General features: G+C 44.0%; 1 protein-coding gene across 1 annotated transcript in view; it reads left to right on the top strand.

Moving 5' to 3' along the window:
- Positions 1 to 22203, top strand: part of ABAT (4-aminobutyrate aminotransferase) — a 76848-nt gene that overhangs the window by 17710 nt on the left and 36935 nt on the right. The window contains exon 2 of the mRNA XM_060692998.2: positions 18646 to 18779. Within this exon, the coding sequence (XP_060548981.1) occupies positions 18710 to 18779 (70 nt within the window). The 5' untranslated portion in view covers positions 18646 to 18709. The remainder of the gene's footprint in view (positions 1 to 18645; positions 18780 to 22203) is intronic.

Below are 22203 nucleotides of genomic sequence, written 5' to 3'. Positions count from 1 at the left end.
TAAAGGTAAAGGTAAAGGTTCCCCTCGCATGTATGTGCTAGTCGTTCCCACCTCTAGAGGGCAGTGCTCATCTCCGTTTCAAAGCCGAAGAGGTCTCCGTGGTCATGTGGCCGGCATGACTCAACCAGTGGTGGGTTGCCCCCGGTTCGCATCGGTTCTATAGAACCAGTAGTAAAACCGGTGGGAGGCTCCGCCCACTGACACTGACATTAATCAAAATGCGCAGAAGTTTCTGCACTTGCGCAGAAGAGCGTGCAAGCATGCGGTCCCGCTGCAAACTAGTAGTAAAGGTAAGTAGAACCCACCCCTGGACTCAATGCCAAAGGTGCATGGAACGCTGTTACTTTCCCTCCAAAGGTGGTGCCTATTTTTCTACTTGCATTTTTTACCTGCTTTTGAACTGCTAGGTTGGCAGAAGTTGGGACAAGGAACAGGAGCTCACCCCATTACGCGGCACTAAGGATTCAAACCACTGAACTGCCGACCTTTCGATTGACAAGCTCAGTGTCTTTATTTATTTATTTTATTTATTCAATCATTCATTCGACTAGACACACCCAGTTCCTGCAGCTGTTCTTCATATGTTTCATCCTCCAGCCTCCTAATCATTCTTGTTGTTCTTCTCTGCACTCGTTCCAGAGTCTCAACATCTGTTTTTGTATTGTGGCACCCAAAGCTGGATGCATTATTCCAAATGTGGTCTTATACTATAAATAGTATAGTATTCCTAGTATAATGCTAATAAAGGCATTATAAAGTGGTACTAGAACTTCACGTGATCTTGATTGTATCCCTCTGTTAATGCAAACCTAGAACTGCATTTCTTGTAATAAAAGCAGGGAAGTAGTGTCTGATTTAAGTCTGGATGAAAGTCACTGATTTTTCTCCATTCAATTATTCGGCTGAATCAGTGGACTGTGAAGCATAATGCTTCAGCCTCTGATTCGTTCACTATCTGATATCACTATCCTAAGCTGCATTAACAGAGGGATACAATCAAGATCAAGGGAGGTACTAATACCACTCTATAAAGCCTTAGTAAGACCCCACCTAGAATATTACATCCAGTTTTCATCATTACAAAAAAGATGCTGAGACTCTAGAAAGAGTGCAGAGAAGAGCAACCAGAATGATGAGGGGACTGGAGGCTCAAACATACGATGAACGGTTGCAGGAAGTGGGCCTGGCTAGTCTAGTGAAGAGAAGGACCAGGGGAGACATGATAGCAGTCTTCCAATATTTGAGGGGCTGCCACAGAGAGGTGGGGGGTCAACTTATTTTCCAAAGCATCCGAAGGCCAGACAAGAAATCATAGATGGAAACTGATCAAGGAGAGATTCAACCTGGAAATAAGGAGGAATTTCTTGACAGTGAGAACAATCAATCCATGGAACAGAAGTTGCCTTCGGAAGTTGTGGGAGCTTCATCCCTGGAGGCTTTCAAGAAGAGATTGGACTGCCATCTTTCAGAAATGGTGCAGAGTCTCCTGCTTGGGCAGGGGGTTGGACTAGATGACCTACGAGGTCCCTTCCAACTCTGTTAATCTAATTAAAAAGAATTTTTTTCAGTGCTGTGATAACTTTGAATGGTCACTAAAGAAATAAGTGTAAGTCAAGGACTAGCAGCATTTAGAATAAGACAAAAACTGAAACAACTAAAGTTGAGTTGGGCTTTTAAAAAATTTACAGAGTCATTGAATTTCTGTACCTATATTGAGAAACCGGTTAGAGCCTCGGCTATACAGATTCCTGGTTTGACAGTTTCCTGCAGCAAGTATAAACAAAGCCAATATCATACAAACAACATAATTTGATGAGTCATTTTCCAAGGGAAAGTAAATGACGCGCAGCCCCTTTGCTTGACAGGGAAGTCTAAGAGTCGGTGGCTAATAGAGGATTTTAGTAGTCCTTAAACCACTGTAACAATTTAATTTGAAAACCATTTAAGGTTGAATGGTTGAATTCTGTTGTGGGCCGTTGTGTCTATTCTAGAGTTGCAATAACTGATAAAGTTTGAAAGATGGAAGACTTGCATTTCCTGAATGTTGAAAAAGGTTGAAAAATAGCCGGGTACAACAATTAGGAAGAGTTTAAAAGGTGAGGATGTGATGGCTCAATAGCTGAGCTTGTTGATTGAAAGGTCGGCAGTTTGGCGGTTCGAATCCCTAGTGCCGCGTAACGGGGTGAGCTCCCGTGACTTGTCCCAGCTTCTGCCAACCTAGCAGTTCGAAAGCACATAAAAAATGCAAGTAGAAAAATAGGGACCACCTTCGGTGGGAAGGAAACAGCGTTCCGTGCGCCTTTGGTGTTGAGTCATGCCAGCCATACGACTACGGAGACGTCTTCGGACAGCGCTGGCTCTTCGGCTTTGAAACGGAGATGAGCACTGCACCCTAGAGTCGGGAACGACTAGCACATAGGTACAAAGGGAACCTTTATCTTTTTTTAAAAAGGTGAGATCCAGGTTCAGTCCTCAATCTAGTAGCAGAAGCTACTCTGGACACTCAAAAAGCTGTCATAGGAAACCGGAGGGAAGCAGTGAAGTTCCCCTGGGAAAAACGGTAAAGGCACCAAGCTAGAAAGTAGGAGATCATGAGTTCAAGTCCTGCTCTAGGCACAAAAGCCTGCTGGATGACTTTGGGCCAGTCCATTTCTCTCTCTCTCTCTCTCTCAGCTCAACCCACCACACAAGATTGTTGTTGTGGGGAAAATAGGAGGAGGAATGCGTGTTGGATATCTTTGCCACCTTGAATTATTTGTAAAAACAATTGTAGAGGGTTAGCACCCACCCCTCTCCTAGAAGAATGAAATGTTTTGAGAAATTAAAAAGGCAGAATATTGTATTTCCCCTAAAGGGAGAAATATGCTCTTGAAGACAGAAAGCAGCCTCCCCCTTTCTTAATATCCCTCAGCAGATGTCAGCACTTAAGAGATAAAGAGTTAAATAGTTCTATTCATAAGCAAATACCCTCGCCCAAGATCCAACACTGAAAAAAACCATTAGGCCACAATAGGAGAATCCAGGACCTCAGTGCCTTCCGTCGTGCCCTTAAAACCCATTTTTTCAAGCAAGCCGGGCTGGCTTAAGAAGAAATTTTTAAATGTTTTTAAATGTTTTAAATGTTTTAATTGGTAGTGAGTTTTAATTGGGCCAAATTTATATATCTTTTAATTGTTTTTTTAATATTTGTCCTGCATGTTTTTTAATTCTGGCTGTATACCGCCCTGAGTCCTCAGGGAGAAGGGCGGTATAGAAATTCAATAATAAATAAATAAATAGGAATTGCCCAACAAGCCCCTTCATGCATCAGCCAAACGTCAACCAAACTTAGCTCAGACAAACATGACCCCTACATGATCCCATGGGAGTCTGACAGCAGCCAATAGAATACATGTTATTGCACAGGAACAGGAAGCTCAAGTTCAAAGCCCCAAGAGAAGGTATAAATACCCCCAACTCCTGACTCCGTGTGGTCAGCTGCCCAGAACCACAAACCACCATGTGGTTCTGCTTCATCAATAAACCACCTTTCCTATTAGTCTCCATGTTTCTAATGTCTTTCTCCCGACTTGGAACTGAACTAGATGGATATATCTTCCAACACAATAAAGGCAGAATGCAAATAAAAAACAAATAAGTTAAAAAGGTACTATCTCAATGCCAGCCGTGAAGAGAGGAAGCAGTGAGGAGTAGGCAATTCGGGAGGGATTTGAAGACACTGATTGAATTGAAACTGAATACGGGAAGTCCTCGATTTACAACAGTTTTGTTTAGTGACTGTTCAAAGTTACGACAGCACTGAAAAAAGTGACTTAATGACCGTTTTTCACACTTATGACCATTGCAGCATCCCCATGGTCAGGTGATCAAAATTCAGGTACTTGGCAACTGATTCATATTTATGACGGTCGCAGTGTCCCAGAGTCACATGATCCCTTTTGTGACCATCGGACAAGCAAAGTCAATAGGGAAACTCGATTCACTTAACAAACCGGGTTACTAAATTAACAACTGCAGCGATTCGCTTAACGACGGTGTCAAGGAAGGTCGTAAAATGGGGGCAGAACTCACTGAATAACTCTCTCACTTAGCAAAATAAATTTTGGGCTCGGTTGCGGTCGTAAGTGGAGGATTTTCTGTAGGACTCAGCTGAGAAATTGGAGAAGTGGCCAATGCAAAATTTGGAAAGCAAAATGTTGCTATAATATCTGCAGTTAATAGTCATAATACGGAAGTCTTCTTTCTCTTTTTATTTAGCAAACTTTAGCTGGACAGAAGCGTTTCTTCCTTTCAGAATTAGCTCCGTGCAGAGCTGGAGAAGGTCTAATTTTAACCATCTCCAAATTCTATTTTGCCCCATTCATTTCTCTCCACCATTCTCTTAGATAGAAGGAAGAATTGCAAATGTCCTGCCTGACTTTCTTCTTGGGTGGTTACTACAGCAACCGGGTAATTGCTGAGATGAAGCAGTTGCCGGGAGATTGATGGTACACAGCTCCCCTTCCCTTCCCCTTCATTGCTTCCACCCCCCCTCCCATCCCTTGCTCCCATTCCTGTCCCATTATGGGTGCCATGGCAACCCACTTGGAATAAGCCAGGCCTCCCCCGTATGTAGAGAGAGAGGGGCTGCAGGGATTCGCATTGTGTGCAAAGGTTGGCACCCAACAGTGGCTGTGTGCGCTGAATGTGCAAAGAAAAGAGGTTTTCCAACCGGATTTCATGCTGCCCCCCTTCCCCCCTGAATTGACCACGGTGCTGGCACTTCACATCACCGTTGGCGCATTAGGCAACCCCAGAACACAGCAACAATCTCAGAGTCATTTCTCTTGTTGGGGGTGTGGGAGGTGGAGGAATATGTCAAAGGAAGCCAGTTCTGAGGGTCAGTTCACCCACGCGCGTTCAGCCGGGCACAGCTTTAACAATATCTGGCGGGTTGCTCGGCCATCTTTTCCTGCGTTGAGTGTGTTTGCACAACGCAATGCCCGCGTGCAGCAACAACAATAGCACCGGGGGGTGGGGGGAGCACAAGGCAACCTTTACAGTGCATTTTATCCTCCCTCTGGTTTGCGATTATCAATATGAAAATGATCCATCTGTAAAATATGGCCAAATTCCACTTAGGAGCCTGAGTGGCGCAGCAGACTAATGCTACTGTTAAAGGTAGTATTTAGTTTCCAGCGGCCTGCAATTACTGCGAGTTCAAATCTCACCAGGCTCAAGGTTGACTCAGCCTTCCATCCTTTCTAAAGACCCGGTTTGTGGGGGCAATAAGCTGACTTTGTATAAAATATAGAAAAGTATGAAGGCTATTGCTTAACGCCTTATAAGCCGCCCTGAGTCTCTGGAGAAGGGCGGCATATAAATAAATAAAAAAAAATCATCTCGCCTACTGGACAGTTTTCCACAAATGATTGGGGTTGTTGGGGTTTCCCCCCACCCTAATTTTTGTGAGCACTGATGCATGCTGAGAGTTGCCTGTGAGGTTGTGCATGGATCTAGTCCAACAAGGAAACAGTTGTTTAGAAAGCACCCCGCAATGGACTTTGATGGAGACCATAATTATGTAATTGGAGAGATACTTAAAAGGATGGAGGAAAAAAATGGATAGGGTAGAGGAAAACCATAGTGTTGGAAGAGATATCCATCTGGGTTCAGTTCCAAGTGGGGAGAAAAAACACCAGAAACATGGAGGCTGCTTGGAAAGATGGTTTAATGGTGAGGCAGAACCACCAAGCACGTGTGATTCTGAGTAGCTGACCACGTGGAGTGGAGAGTGAGTGTTATTTATACCCTTTCTTGGGCTTTGAACTTGAGCTTCCTGTTCCTGTGGCAAGGACATCTATTCTATCGGCTGTTGTCAGACTCCCATGGGGCCATGTAGGGGTCATGTTTGTCTGAGCTAAGTTTGGTTGAAGTTTGGAAGGTGATGCGATATCTTTAGGAGATTGTGCCATGTGGTGAGCTCTCCTGATAGATGGGTTAATCCTATTATGTCCCGGAGGGTCATGTCTTAATCCCATCATCCTGGAGCTGGAGGCCTTTTGTCTTGTAGATAGGCTGGCCCAGTCTTTCTCAATGGGCACCAAATATCTGCTGGGGGCAGGGAGCTGCGGGGAGTTGCTCTTTGTCTTTAAAAACATGTTTCTCCTTTTCTCATCCAGGGAAATATAATATTCTGCCTTTTTAATGTTTCCTAAAATATTTCATTCTTCTAAGAGGAGTGGGTGCCAACTTTATTCAATAGCCAACTAAGCAATCTTTACAAAAAAGAAGGAAAAAATGGGCCTTCAACTCTAATGGATATTTTAAAGGGGTTTCTTAAAATATAATGGATTAGCACTTCTCGCCTCTCAGCTAAGAAATGGGACAATGCTTCATTATTTTATCGAATTTCACCCAACCAATTCTTACGTTATTTGATGGAATTTGGGAGAAATATCCAGGTCCAGGTCCAAGCCGGGAGAAAGGCACTGGAAAAAACATGGAGACTGATTGGAAAGATGGTTTATTTTATTTTATTTTATTAAAAAGTTTTAACAAATATTACAACAATTTTTCCCATTCCTCTTCCCCCCCCTTCCCTCCTCATATCCCTCAATATTCAATATTCTTTCTTCTGTTGAGTTCATCCAATCACTCATTGCTGATAGGGCAGCTGCCTCATAATGTAGTCTTAAATTGGGCATTTTGAGACCTCCTCTTTCACATATACCCTGCCCAGACAAAATTATTAATACCCTTCTGCTATATCTTCAAATTCTCATCTTTTTTAAGTATTGGTATCATTTGAAAAAGAAACAAAAACTTAGGCAAAACATTCATTTTTACAGCTGCTATTCTTCCTAACAAGGATAATTGTAATTTTTTCCAGTTTTCCATCTCTCTCTGTATTTTTTGCCACAACAGATCATAATTATGCTTAAATAATTTTGCATTTGATGTCATAATGTAGACCCCTAAATACTTAACTTTTTTTACAATTTCAAATCCTGTTAGTCTTTCTAATTCATCTTTTTGATTTATAGTCATATTTTTAGTTATTATCTTCGTTTTCCCTGCATTTATTTTAAATCCAGATACTTGTCCATATTGATTAATTATGTCCATTAAACCTACAACCGACTGTAATGGTTGGGTTAAAGTAACAACCAAGTCGTCTGCGAATGCTTGTAATCTGTAGTCATACTGCCTAATTTTAATTCCAGTTATTTTGTCCGACCCACGTATCTTACTTAACAAAAATTCCAAGGTCAAGATAAACAATAATGGAGACAAAGGACATCCTTGTCTTGTTCCTTTTTCTATATTAAAAGTATATGTTAAACTACCATTAATTATTATTTGTGCTGTTTGTTTCTGATATATTGCCTTAATAGATTGTGTAAAATATTCTCCAAACTGCATCTTTTCTATTATTTTCAATAAAAATTGCCAATTCAATCTATCAAATGCTTTCTCTGCATCAAGAAATATCAGCACCGCAGGGATTTGGTTGTTCTTCCCCAAATACTCCAATAGGTTAACAACTTAACCTATTTTGTACAGTATCTGGATGATAAAATAACTCAGATTCGGGAAAACTTGGCCACTGACTGGGTTAGTTCAGACGAGATGACTGAGGCAGGCCTTGAGAATGTTATCTGGGAGGAGTTCGATCCTGTGGCTCCCGAGGACGTGGACAGGATCTTGGGACAGCTGAACGCCACCACATGTTTATTGGACCCGTGTCCCTCCTGGTTGGTGCTGGCTTCCCGGGAGGTTACACGAGGCTGGCTCCAGGGAATTATCAACGCTTCTTTGAGTGAGGGTGTCCTGCCGGCCGCCTTGAAAGAGGCGGTGGTGAGGCCTCTCCTCAAGAAGCCATCCCTGGATCTGGCTGTTTTGGCTAACTATCGTCCAGTCTCCAACCTTCGCTTTATTGCGAAGGTTGTTGAGAGTGTGGTGGCGCGACAACTTCCACAGTACCTGGATGAAGCTGTCTATTTGGATCCGCTCCAGTCCGGTTTCAGACCTGGGTACAGCACGGAAACGGCATTGGTCGCGTTGGTGGATGATCTCTGGAGGGCTCGGGATAGGGGTTACTCCTCTATCCTGGTCCTGTTAGACCTCTCAGCGGCTTTTGATACCATCGACCATGGTATCATGTTGCGCCGGCTGGAGGGACTGGGAGTGGGGGGCACCGTTTTGCGGTGGTTCTCCTCCTATCTCTCCGACCGGTCGCAATCCGTGTTGACAGGGGGGCAGCGGTCGACCCCGAGGCGCCTTGTTTGTGGGGTGCCACAAGGGTCGGTCCTCTCGCCCCTCCTGTTCAACATTTATGTGAAGCCGCTGGGTGAGATCATCCGTGGTTTTGGGGTGGAGTTCCATCAGTACACTGATGATACTCAGCTGTACATCTCCACCCCAGACCATCCCAACGATGCCTTGGAAGTGATGTCCCAGTGCCTGGAGGCCGTGCGGGTCTGGATGGGGAGAAACAGGCTTCGACTCAACCCTTCCAAGACCGAGTGGCTGTGGCTGCCGGCGTCCCGGTATAGCCAGCTGACGCCATCGCTAGTTATTGGGGGTGAATCATTGGCCCCCATGGAAGGGGCCCGCAACTTGGGCGTCCTCCTGGATGCACGGCTGTCCTTAGAAGGGCATATGACGGCCATGGCCAGGGGGGCTTTTTATCAGGTTCGCCTGATACGCCAGTTGCGCCCCTTTCTGGATCGGGACTCCCTACGCACAGTCACTCAAGCACTCGTCACTTCTCGTCTGGACTATTGTAACGCTCTCTACATGGGGCTCCCCTTGGGGTACACCCGGAGGCTCCAACTGGTGCAGAATGCGGCCGCGCGGGGGATTAGGGGAGCGACTGGGCGCTCCCATGTGACTCCTCTCCTGCGCGAGCTGCATTGGCTTCCGGTGGACTTCCGGGTGCGCTTCAAGGTGTTGGTGATCACCTTTAAAGCGCTCCATGGCTTAGGGCCAGGGTACTTACAGGACCGCCTTCTGCCACCAATAGCCTCCCACCGGCCAGTTCGCTCCCACAGAGAGGGCCTCCTCAGGGTGCCGTCGGCTAGACAATGCCGGCTGGCGACCCCCAGGAGGAGAGCCTTCTCTGTGGTGGCACCTACCCTTTGGAACAATCTACCCCCAGAGATACGAGTGATCTCCGACCTCCGGACCTTTCGTCGGGCCCTAAAAACCCATCTCTTTCAGTTAGCCGGTCTCTCATGATTTTATGATTTTATGGTTGGTTTTAAATTTTGATATGGATTTTAAATTGATAAATTTTAAACTATGGGCCAAATTTAATTATTTTAAATCTATTTTTAATCGTATTTATGTATAAATGTTTTTATTTTGGCTGTTCACCGCCCTGAGTCCGAAAGGAGAAGGGCGGTATAGAAATTCGAATATTAAATAAATAAATAAATAATAAACTTGCCTTACATTACTCTTCATTTGTCTACCATTTATAAAACCAGTTTGATCATTATGAATCATTTGTTGCATGATTGTCATTAATCTATTTGCTAGTATTTTAGCAAAAATCTTGTAATCTGTATTTAAAAGTGATATAGGCCTATAATTTTTTGGCTGGGTGTGGTCTTGCTCCTCCTTTGGAATCAGAGAGATCTAAGCTGTCCTCCAGGATGGGGGTACATCTCCTCCAGATTGTATGTTAGTAAATAATTCTTTGAGTGGTCCCACCATTTCTAACTGCAAGTGTTTATAATAAGCAGCTGTCAAACCTTGAAAGTGGGTAAAGCTCCTAGGACGGATGGAAAGATGGCTTATTGAACAGAACCATAAAGACAGGGCACAGTTCTGGTGCAGCTGAACCAATGGTTAAAGGAGTGGATGGATCTTTATAGGTTGCTGTGACTTTGAAGTTGGAACTGTTCTGGGGGTGATGCAATGAAGGGGGCTTGTGTTCTGAAATTTAATTTTAATTTAATTTAATTAATTCAATTTATATGCCACCCCTCTCTGAAGACTCAGGTGTGTTGGACAATTCCTATTGTAGCTTAATGGCTTTCGTCCTGTGTTGAATCTTGGGTGAGGGGCTGCTTGTTCTAATCCTACCATTCTGCCTTTGTTAGCTCTGCTGCAAGGAGTTTTGAAATATCCTGTCTTGAATGGATTTCTGCCTGCAGTGTTTGCTTTGCTTATGAATAGAGCCATCTAGATAGTTGTCTTCCTCTTTCAATAAACTCTTTAATCTCTTAAATGCTGGCATCTGCTGTGGGCTATTAAGCAAGACTGGGGGGCTGCTTCCTGCCTCTAAAAACATGTTTCTCCAGTTCTCCTTTAGGGAAATATAATATCCTGCCTTTTTAATATTCCCTCAAAATATTTCATTCTTCTGGGGGCAGGTGGGGGGGGGGGCTTTCCACAGGGTTGTACCCATTCAATCTGGAAAATGTTTCACCTGATTGCCAAAATGTAGCATACAAAGACCAATCCACTTTGCTCTGTTGAAGCAGTCCGTTTAGCTAACAAGGAGTGATGGGAGTTGTGGTTCAATTTGCTTGGAGGACATCTGGTTGGAGAAGGCTGCTCTCACCCTTCAGCTGTGGCACAAATAAATAAAGGGCGATTTCTTCAGCGGCCAGCTTCATCTCAGAATGGCTGAGATTTGGGGTTAAATCAGGATCCAACTGTGTGCAAACCCAGATTCCTGCGGAGAGTCAAACCAGATGTGACAGGACATCCGTGCCTTCACCTCTTTCCTGTCAGTTCATTTAGAAATTTTGAAAGACAAGGCTCGGAAGGAGACTGGAAAAACGGTGGATAAGAGAAGGACTACTAGACTCTTTAACAGATTAACAGAGTTGGAAGGGACCTTGTAGGTCATCTAGTCCAACCCCCCGCTCAAGCAGGAGACCCTACTACATCATTTCTGACAAATGGCAGTTCAGTCTCTTCTTGAAAGCTTCCAGGGATGAAGCTCCCATAACTTCTGAAGGCAACTTCTGTTCCATGGGTTGATTGTTCTCACTGTCAAGAAATTCCTCCTTATTTCCAGGTTGAATCTCTCCTTGATCAGTTTCCATCCATTATTCCTTGTCTGGCCTTCAGGTGCCTTGGAAAATAGCTTGACCCCCTCCCCTCTTTGGCAGCCCCTCAAATATTGGAAGATGCTATCCTGTCTCCCCTGGTCCTTCTCTTCACTAAACTAGCCAGGCCCAGTTCCTGCAACCGTTCATTGCATGTTTTAGCCTCTAGTCCCCTCATCATCCTGGTTGCTCTGTCTCTCCACTTTGCTGTTTTCAGAATCGATGTTGGTGCCGAGTGGGAAAAATCCCCTTACATGTTTTTTCCCTGCAAGATCTGCTTCCTTTGGTGAAAAAAAGAGAAGACATTCCTTTCACAATTTATCTCAAAAATAGGTTTGCTGAGAAATTCTCCTGGATTGGATGCACTGTTCTTGCGCTAATTTAGCATGTGGGAATGAATAGCAATAGCAATAGACTTATATACCACTTTACAGTGTTTTACAGCTGTCTCTAAGTGGTTTACAGAGTCAGCCTCTTGCCCCCAACAATTGGGGTCCTCATTTTACCCACCTCGGAAGGCTGGAAGGCTGAGTCAGCCTTGAGTCTGGTGAGATTCGATCTGCCAAATTGCAGGCAACCAGCAGGCAGCAGAAGTAGCCTGCCAAAGCAGTGGTGGGATTCAACTGGTGTAACTACTCGCTTTGCTCGCACGCACACCAAACATGAGGTCTGCATGCATGCAGTGCTTTTGAAAACATCTCTAAAACTTACTGGTGTTTGGTGTGCCAAACACACACTCTGCGCACACGCAGTACATTTGAAAACAGCTCTAAAACTTACCTTCTACTGCAGCCCTGGTTAGTCAAACAGCTCTGCCGTGCCTATCAGCTGGGCTTCAAACAAAGGAAATACAGGTCGGTATAGTGCAGGGGCAGGCAGGTGGGCCCAGCTGATCACTGGAGCAAACCAGTTCGCTCTCAACTGATCGTCGGAGCTAACAGTTCGCCTGAACCGGCTGAATCTCACCCCTGGATCAAAGCCAAATACCTTATCTTTAAAAAGATCAAAACCATCCTGCCAAAAAAATTCAGCTTTGTTGCAGGAGGAAGGCAGGTGTCCATCCGGTGTCCCCCTCCCTTCCCTTCTCCATGGCTGTGGGGGCAATGGAGGGGACCTTTCCAAGCAAGACAACTGTTGGGGAAGGAGATTCTATTGAGGGTTATACAGATAGTCCTTGACTTACAACCACAACTGAGACCAGAATTTCCGCTCCCATTTCCACGGCTGGCTGCGGAATTCTGGGAATTGAAGTCCACAAGTCTCAAGGTTGCCAGGTTTCAAGACCCCTGCTGTAGATTGGCTGAAGAAAAGGATAGGGGGTGGGGTGGGGGGGTGGCTGGATTTTAATAGAAATAACCGGATTGTGATTTGCACTATATTCGTATGTGTTTGTTGGCTTGCTGAGGTTCAGAGCTTCGTGAATCACAAATGGCTGCATGGAAACAAGATCAGTCTCCGTTTTCATTCTGCCAATCAAATCTGCAGGGAGGAAGCCCACCTGACCGACTCTCAGTATCCGAAGTCTTGAAGGACTGATATGGATCTAATTTCGGGGTGGGCTGTTCCAGAGAAGAGGGGAAGGCCAGTTGAGGGTGGGGAGGAGAGTTCCATATTAGATTCTCCTAGGTGGGCAGACCAGGAGTAACTAATCCTGAAGTTATCCAGCTCCTGAGAGCCCTTGTAGTACAGGTGGTCCAGGACCACAATTAAAGCCCAAATTCTTGCTAAGCAAAATAGCTCTTGCCCCATTGTGACAAATTTTTTTGCTGCCATTGTTAGGTGCAGTCGTTCAGTTAGTAACATGGGATTAAGCCTGAATCTCTTCCTTCTCGTCTGAGACCTTTGTAACTCAAAAAGAAATAAACTCAAGGATTGAGCTCTCTGTTCTTTGGAGGGGTACGGTTATTTGAGGTTGTTTCAGGCTACGGACATTAACAAACTTAACACTGGACATTCACCAAATAAGCTACGTTGGGCGTAGCGGTTAGCTAGAAGCCAAGAGACTATGCATTCTAGTCTCATCTTGGGCATGAAGCCAGTTGGGTGACCTTGACTTTCTCCAAGCCTAGGAAGGCAGTGACAAAACACTTCTGAAAATCTTGACAGAAAGACCGCAGGGACTTGTCCAGTTGGTTTCTAAGAATTGGACATGATTGAACGGAAGGGTAGGGGGGAAGGCTAATGCATTTGTTGACCTGACCCAAATTATGCAATCGTGAGGAACAACTTCTCTTCGATGCTTGGGGACAGTGAAATCCGACCCAAAGGTTATTATCCAATCTCCCCCCCCCCAAAAAAGTCCTGATTTTTCTGAGCTGAGAAACTGGACATTGGAAATCCTTGACTTACAACAGTTCATTTAGTGACCGTTCAAAGTTACAACAGCACTGGAAAAAAAATTGTCGTAGGACCCTTGTTTCACACTTAACAACTGTCGCAGCATCTCTATGGTCACTTGGTCAGAATTCAGATGTTTCATATTTATGACGGTTGCAGTGTCCTGGGGGTGTGTGTCACGTGATCTGCTTTTGCAACCGTCTGACCAGCAAAGTCAATGAGGAATCCAGATTCACTGAACAATAACCATGTTACTAACTTAACCGATGCAAGGATTCGTGTAAAGAACTGTGGCGAGAAATGTCCTAAAATGGGGCACTTAACCAATGTTTCATTTCATAATATAAATTTTGGGCTCAGTTATGATAAGTGGTGGGATTCAGCCGGTTCGGGAGAAATTGCTGGCTGGCCCTGCCCCTTCCAGGAGTCCCCACATGCCCCATTTTGGCTCTCAGGTAAGTGCAGGGAGGCCTACTAGGCCCAAAACAGGGCACGGGGGTGGCGTGTTCCACACCCCACCCCCATGTGGCCCGTTTTTGCTCCCAGGGGTTGCAGGAGGCCGAGTACTGCCTGTCACACACCCCTGGCCACGCCCACCATGGCCACACCCACCCAGCCAGTCATTAGGGCAGAGAACCGGTTGTTAAATTATTTGAATCCCACCACTGGTTATGATCCTAACTCAAGAACTAAATGTATTGGGTAACCCCGTTGGAATGAACCCCGAGGAAGAATCGTAAGATGTAGCGTCAACCAGTTGAATCAGTGTAGTAGGTGAAATTCCGATTTCCAGCAGTTGAACTGCATCTGACCTACACCAAGATTTAGTTAGGCAGGAAACGGCTACTGTAAAAATAAATGCAAGCTGCTTGCAAACCTCTGTGGTTTTTCAAGATTTGTTCGGGCCGGCAGGAATGCCTTCTGCACGGAGCTGCGGTTGGTGCATAGTTAGTGTGGCTTATGATGCTGCTGCATTTCTTTAACCAGAAAATATGCCTTGAAATATGGGGTTTCCGATATGACTGTAACACTTGAAGGAAGCTGCATCTTCTTAGAAGATAAAAAGCAAAGAAAAAAACCCAAACTAGCCTTTTAAATTGGTGTGCTTGTTTGTAAAATTAACCTGAGCAGCTGCCAAAAAATAAATAAATAAATAAAAATCTAGTTTTTAATTTAAGGAGGAAGTTTTGAACGTGCTTATTTGTCATCGGAGTCCATGAGAGCGTTTTTGAATTTGAATTTGGACTTGTTGACTGAATTTTGCTTGCGGTCGCTTTTTTTTTTTTTAAACGGGTAGAGAGGAGCACCGGGGGGATGTTTCTAGCATTTTAATTAAGTGTTTTAAATTCACTGCCTTGTATTGATGTTAATCCAAGGCTGAGTGGTTTTAAACAGCGGCAGCCAAAGGATTTACAAATGATGAAAATTGCCTGTAGCTGAGCAACGGATTTAAATTCAGGGTTTTTTTTTTGAGAACATGAGGTAATGCTGCAACCTGAAAGTGGGAATCGCCCGTCATGAAATTCTAGCAACGTAGAATCATAAAAACAACATGAAAAATACTAGAAGCTCCATCCTGGAAAGCTGGGTTTGAAATTCCTTCTGCATTTCTGGTCCTGGAGATTCTTGGCTGACCAGTTCAGGTTATTTATGTTTCGTATTTATTTTTGTTGCATTTTCTGCCAAGAATCCTGGGGACAGTTGTTTTTAGCATAGCACATAGAATCATAGGGATAGAAGGAACTTTAGAGCAGGGGTGAAATCCAGCAGGTTCTGATAGGTTCTGGAGAACCGGTAGCGGAAATTTTGAGTAGTTACCCTGTTTCTCTGAAAATAAGACCTTCCCTGATAATAAACCCAATCCGGCTTTTGAGTGCATGCGCTAAAATAAGCCTCCTGCCAAAAATAAGCCCTCCCCAAATAATAAGACCTCCCAGAAAATAAGGCCAAGTCCTTATTTCGGGGTTCAAAAAAATATAAGACAGGGTCATCTTTTCGGGGAACCACGGTAGGAGAACCGGCAAATACCACCTCTGGCTGGCCATAGAGTAGGGTGGGAATGTAGATCTTGCAGTATCCTTCCCCTGCCACACCCACCAAGCCACACCATGCCCACCAAGCCACACCCACAGAACCGGTAGTAAAAAAATTTGGATTTCACCACTGCCTTAGAGGTCTTTTAGTCCAACTCCCTGCTCAAGGCAAGAGACCTTATGTCATCTCACTCAAATATGGGATGACACATTTGTCCATGCTTAGTGGACAACCAGCTAAATATGAGCCAACAGTGTGCAGTGGCAGCCAAAAAAAGCCAATGCAATCCTAAATTGCATTTACAGAGGGATACAATCAAGATCAAGGGAGGTACTAATGCCACTCTATAAATGGCTAAATTGACCAATTTAGGTTAAAGGAAAGAATCAAGACCCTCGGTGATGCAGCGGACTAAAGTGCTGTTAAGTGCTAGCACTTAGTTGCCAGCTGCCTGCAATTAGTGCAAGTTCGAATCTCGCCAGGCTCAAGGTTGACTCAGCCTTCCATCCTTTCGAGGTAGGTAAATTGAGGACCCGGATTGTGGGGGCAATAAGCTGACTTTGTATAGAACAACACTGCTTGGGGGGGCCGAAAGCCCTAATAAGCAGGTATATACAAAAAAGTATGCAGGCTATTGCTATAATGCATTGTAAGCCGCCTTGAGTTTATGGAGAAGGGCGGCATATAAATTGAACTAATAAATAAATAAGTAAATAAATATAAGTACCTTTGTTTCCACGTGGAGCCCGTTTCTGAACTTTGTTCTCGAAGTGCGGAAAAAAATGAAACTTTGATTTGGGGTTTTGCGGATGAGATTGATATGTTTTTTTTTTTAATAGAAATGGCTAGTTTATATTATGGAAAAACAAAATGTTGTGGTTTGATGTTAATGCTTCTTTTTTTTAACCACAACTGAGGGAGTCAGACGTCAACATTTCTTTTCTCCTCACTTTTCTCTCCCCCTACCCCAGTGGTGGGATTCAAATAATTTTACAACTAGTTCTCTGACCAGCTGGGTAGGCGTGGCTCAGTAGTCATGTGGCCATGTGGGCATGGCCAACTCAACGTCACGTCAATGGGCGCTTCGCCTTAGCTGTTTCAATGTAATAAGGGTTAACCAGAGAGGCAGTTTCTGTAAACAAGGCAATAAAGATTAAGCTAGAAACAACACCAGAATGTTTCCTTCCTGCCTTCCTTACAGGATTAGCCCTGTAAAGTGGAAAAAAAACAATATAATATTTCTTCCAACAACCGGCTCTCCGAACTGCTTAGAAAGTTAACAACCGGTTCTCCCGAATAGGTGCGAACTGGCTGAATCCCACCACTGCCTACCCCCACCCCCACTGTGTCTTCCTATTTACTTTTGTATTTTGTATTTTACCTCATAACCTAATGTTAAACATGGAAATACGTTTTCAAAACTAACTCTCATCCAGCTGAATGAGCAGGAACAGAATGAGTGGAAAATATTCAGCACAGCAGGGCCATTAATCTCCTTTTGACTTTTTCTTCCAAATCATAAGAGGGCCCAGATGAGAAACAGTGGGTGGAAGATAGCAGAATAATAAGATTATTAAAGAAAGATCCAACCAGGAAGGAAGGAAAACATTTTCTGACTGGTGAGAACAATTAATCAATGGAACAACTTGCCTCCCAGAGTTCTGGGTGCTCCATCACTGGAGGTTTTCAAGAACAGGCTGAACCACCATTTGTGTCAGCTGCTTGCTTGTGCTTCGCTGCTCTGCAGTGACAGCCTGGCATGAACGATGGGGAGGAATGAAGAGCGGAAGGCTTGGGGAAACGAATTTCCTGCATTTCCTGAGACGATGCCTCAAGGTTACCAAGCAGAAAGAAAAAGGGAGCTGCATAACAAACTGCATTTGGATTGACCGTTATGAAAACTTCTTACCTGAAACTGATTGGTGATACTGGGGTGGGCAGTGAGAGACAGTGAAGGGAGGGAGAAGTAGAACTTGGGTATTTTGGCACGCGATTCTCAGTTATGGCTTTGCAATGCTGCAACACCTGTGCTCTCTAATAAAGCTATGTCTTTCAGGGGCGGGTTTCAAAACCCGTCACTACTGGTTCGCTTGTGGGCGCTCGCGCATGTGCGCAACACTTCTGTGCATGCGCAGAAGCGTCTGGGCAGGTGGACGGAGCCTCCCGCCACCGCTGCTACCGATTCGCCCAATTCGGTAGCAATCCACCACTGATGCCTTTCTCAATGAGCCAAGGATTGTTTTTACTTAATGATACAAGTTGTGGGCAAGTCCAACAATTTAACAGATTAACAGAGTTGGAAGGGACCTTGTAGGTCATCTAGTTCAACCCCCCACGCAAGCAAGAGACCCTACACCATTTCTGACAGATGGCTGTCCAGTCTCTTCTTGAAAGCCTCCAGTGATGAAGCTCCCACAACTTCTGAAGGCAACTTCTGTTCCATTGGTTTAACAGATTAAGAGTTGGAAGGGACCTTGTAGGTCATCTAGTACAATCCCCCGCCCAATCAGGAGACCCTACATCATTTCTGACAGGTGGCAGTCCAATGTCTTCTGAAAGCCTCTAGTGATGAAGCTCCCACAAATTCCAAAGGCAACTTCTGTTCCATCAGTTGATTATTCTCACTGTCAGAAAATTCCTCCTTATTTCAAGATTGAATCTCTCCTTGTTCAGTTTCCATCCATTATTCCTTGTCTGGCCTTCCAGTGCTTTGGAAAATAGGTTGACCCCCTCCACTCTGTGGCAGCCCCCCAAATATTGGAACATTGCTATCATGTCTCCCCTGGTCCTTCTCTTCACTAGACTAGCCATGCCCAGTTAACCGTTCTTCATAATGTTTTAGCCTCCAGTCCCTTAATCATCCTGGTTGCTCTTCTCTGCACTTTTTCTAGAGTTTCAACATCTTTTATATAGTGTGGTGACCAAGACTGGATGCAGCACACTAGGTGTGGTCTGGTTTGGTTCATTTGTAGTTCAAGCTTTGGCCAAAGACAAGACAGAAACGTTTCAGTAACCAGCTGAAGCTTAGAAAATTGCAACCAGAGACATATTTGGCCACAAATGCACCATTTACTGATTCGTTGGTTTTGCAAACCAGACTCTTGAGATCTAGAGGCTTCCTAGAGGTGTGTTTTTTTAAGAGAAGAGTCCATGTTTTGCTGGTCTTCCATGCTAAAATTATTGCGGAAGTTTCCAGGGAGGTAATTTTGCCTTTTTCTCTTTCCAGGTCATTAGCTAGAGGCGAGAAGATACATTCATTTTGTGATTGAAGAAAAATCCTATTGAATACAATGGCCCTGATGCTGCTCAATCGGCACACAACATGGGCACTGCAGCAGAGTTCCAAGATATTTGCAGGAGGTGAGTGGGACAGGAAAAAAAAGTTTATATATCTATATACAGTATCTATACAGGTTGTCCTCGACTTACGAGACCAAAATTTCTGCTGTTAAGTGACACGGTTATTGACTGTGTTTTGCCCCAATTTATGACCTTATGTTCTGACCAAGGCTTCCCCAGCAGCACAAAGCCTAGTCCTCATCCCGATAAACCCCTTTTATTTAATTTACAGTGAATTCCTTTCCAGCAAAGTCTTTCCTCTCCCACAGTCTTTCAAGATGGTTCACAATTACCGACCTTTATCAGGCTTGGAGAGTAGCCAGGCCGATATCTTACAGATGCCACAATACTTGGCAAGAATGCAGGAATGAACTAATTGTCTCCTGCAAACTCCACTCCCCTTTCGCTCCTCTTTTATTCCCTCTGAGAGGAGCCATTCATCGTCCACCTGTGGCCTCTGCGCATGCGCACACTGGGAACAGGCTCCAGCTGTTTGTCTGCCTCTCTGATGTCTGACTCCAAAGGCAGCTGATAACTGGCATCCGGCCCTAGCCCCCTCTCTGCCTCCAACACAGAACCCTCATCAGAGCCTTCCCCAGACTCCGGGACTGACCCATGTTCCTCCCCAGTCTCCTCACTGTCCAAATCTGCTGCCAGATCCGCTGGCCACTGGCGGGCCACAGCACCTTACTTGCCACAGTTGTTAAGTGAATCACTGCAGTTGTTAAGTTAGTAACTTAACACAGTTAAGTGAATCTGTTGTTAAGTGAATCGTCTTTCCCTATTGGCTTTGCTCGTCAGAAGGTTGCAAAACGGGATCACATGACCCCAGGACATTGCAACCGTCATAAATATGAGTCAGTTGCTAAGCACCTGAATTTTGATCACATGACTATGGGGATGCTGCAACAGTCATAAGTGTGAAAATCGATCATGTCACTTTTACAGTGCCGCTGTCACTTTAAGCAGTCACTAAACGAATTGTTGTAAGTCAAGAATTACCTGTATATCCATATATCTATAGCTATATATCGATATCGATAGATGATAGATAGCTAGATGTTTAGTTAAAAGATAAAACTCCAAAAACAAAACATTTTTACAGAAGTAAAATATGTCAGGGTAATGTTGATTTAATAGCTGACCAACTGCTGTAATACTGTAATGCTGTAACGATAATGCAATGGTAGTAATGAGTCAACAGGGTTATTTGACTCTTCACAATGTTAAGAGACTGTATTATAAGAGTGGTTTGTTGGGGCCTTCTCTCTCTCGGTGTGTGCTTCTGTGCTATAGCTGATGATTGATTGCCTAATTTTACCTACTACCTGCATGTATATATTCCTTGTATAAAAAGGTAAAGGTTCCCCTCACACATATGTGCTAGTCGTTCCCGACTCTAGGGGGCGGTGCTCATCTCCGTTTCAAAGCCGAAGAGCCAGCGCTGTTCAAAGACGTCTCTGTGGTCATGTGGCCAGCATGACTCAACGCCAAAGGTGCATGGAATGCTATTACCTTCCCACCAAAGGTGGTCCCTATTTTTCTACTTGCAGTTTTTACCTGCTTTCGAACTGCTAGGTTGGCAAAAGCTGGGACAAGTAACGGGAGCTCAACCCGTTACCTGGCACTACGGATTCGAACGGCTGAACTGCTGACCTTTCAATCGACAAACCAGCGTCTTGGCCACTGAGCCACCGCGTCCCTATTCCTTGTAACCACTATTTGAAAGAGAAACCCGTTTACTGTATTTTGCTCCTGGGTTGTCTCAAAATAGTCACACTGGGCACACTCTGACAAAATAAATTCAAACAAGATATTTTAAAATGTGCATTAAAAAAAGGACACCGAAACATATTCAGTCAAAATAGAGCTGGAAGGGACCTTGGAGGTCTTCTAGTCTACCCCTCTGCTCAAGCAGGATACCCTCTACCATTTCAGACAAGTGACTGTCCAGTCTTTTCTTAAAAGCCTCCAGTGATGGAGCAGCCACAGTGTCTGAAGGCCACTGGTTAATAGTTCTCACTGTTAGGAAGTTTCTCCTTAATTCTCCTGATTAGTTTCCATCCATTGTTTCTTCACTTGTTTATATATACATATATATAATTAAGCGTTTTTCTGTCGAAGCACCTGATCTACCCCAATATGGGAGGGAGCATACTGCTTCCCTTTCGCCTTTCAGCTCCAATCCAGGAGCCTCAAGCAGTCGCATTCACGACAAACCATTTTATACCAAATTTATATATTATATTAATTATATTAATCTCTCCTCTGGCTCAAGCTGTTAAAGGGAGGAGAACTTGTGGTTCAGAGGTTAATACAGCTGCCTAATATGCAGGTAACCCAAGTTCAAATCCGAGCAAGGGTATAGCTAGCTGATGAGAGGAGTTAAATAGCTTGAAATAGATCTATACTAGTCTCCCTTTATTTTCTTTATCAGCAAATATAAATTTGGTACATATATATATAATATATACATAAGAAAGCTTTTTAAAGTTTTCATAGCCTAGCACACTTATTTTCTAAACTGTACTGTGGGAAAGACCTTGGGGTTTTTTAAGAAGAAAACTATTAGAAAAAACCTTGCACGAATGAAAGAATTGGATGATTATTATGTTATTTTGTTCAATGACCCAAAGGTGCTTTTTTCAAAAGGAAACTGGACTTTGTTTTTTTTCTCACTTGAAGACGTTTCGCTTCTCATCCAAGAAGCTTCTTCAGCTCTGAAGAAGAGAACATCAGAAGTTGATTTAGACCTCTATAATAACGGAGTTCTTTACTCCGTTATTATAGACTAGTGTTTCTCAACCTTAGCAGCTTTGAAATGTGTGAACTTCAACAAATGCTGACTAGGGAATTCTAGGAGTTGAAGTTCACACATTTTAAAGCTTGAGAAACACTGCCTTAGGCTCTAAATCACAGTGGGACACCTGGCCCCGTTCAGCCAGACTTCTGTTCTCTGAATATATGAATAGCTATCTTGGCAGAGGGTTGAGGCCAACATGAAATAAACACCCTTGGATGTTGCAATTTGTGGGCCATCAAGAGAAAATGTCATATGTGGTCCTAAAAAGCATATAGCAGTAGCTATAAATATGGGAGTCCATGGAACACCTACAGTGCCTTCAGATCCCCAGAACAAAATGAAAATAAATCAGCTTAATTTATTTTTGTACCACTCAAAAGGAGCCCTGGACAAAAACTTTCCATAAGAACAGTTAGCTGACACAATCAGCAATAAAACCATCTGGCATCAACATGATTCAAATACGGGAATAAAATAAAGTATATTATGCACCAATAACATTTTGGGAGATTCCAGGTGAGATAAATAAAAAAACAGAATAACAGACTTGGGTGGGACCTTGGAGCAAGTCCAGCCCTCTGCTCAAGCCCGAGGCCCTAGGCCTAGACCATTTCAGACAAGTGGCTGTCCAGCAGGGGTGAA

The sequence above is a fragment of the Pantherophis guttatus genome, chromosome 14 (genome assembly GCF_059756535.1).
Source record: "Pantherophis guttatus breed Tessera chromosome 14, ASM5975653v1, whole genome shotgun sequence".
In the NCBI taxonomy this organism is placed as follows: Eukaryota; Metazoa; Chordata; class Lepidosauria; order Squamata; family Colubridae; genus Pantherophis; species Pantherophis guttatus.
Note: the sequence above shows the minus strand (reverse complement) of the source record. Positions and strands in the feature narration are given on the sequence as shown.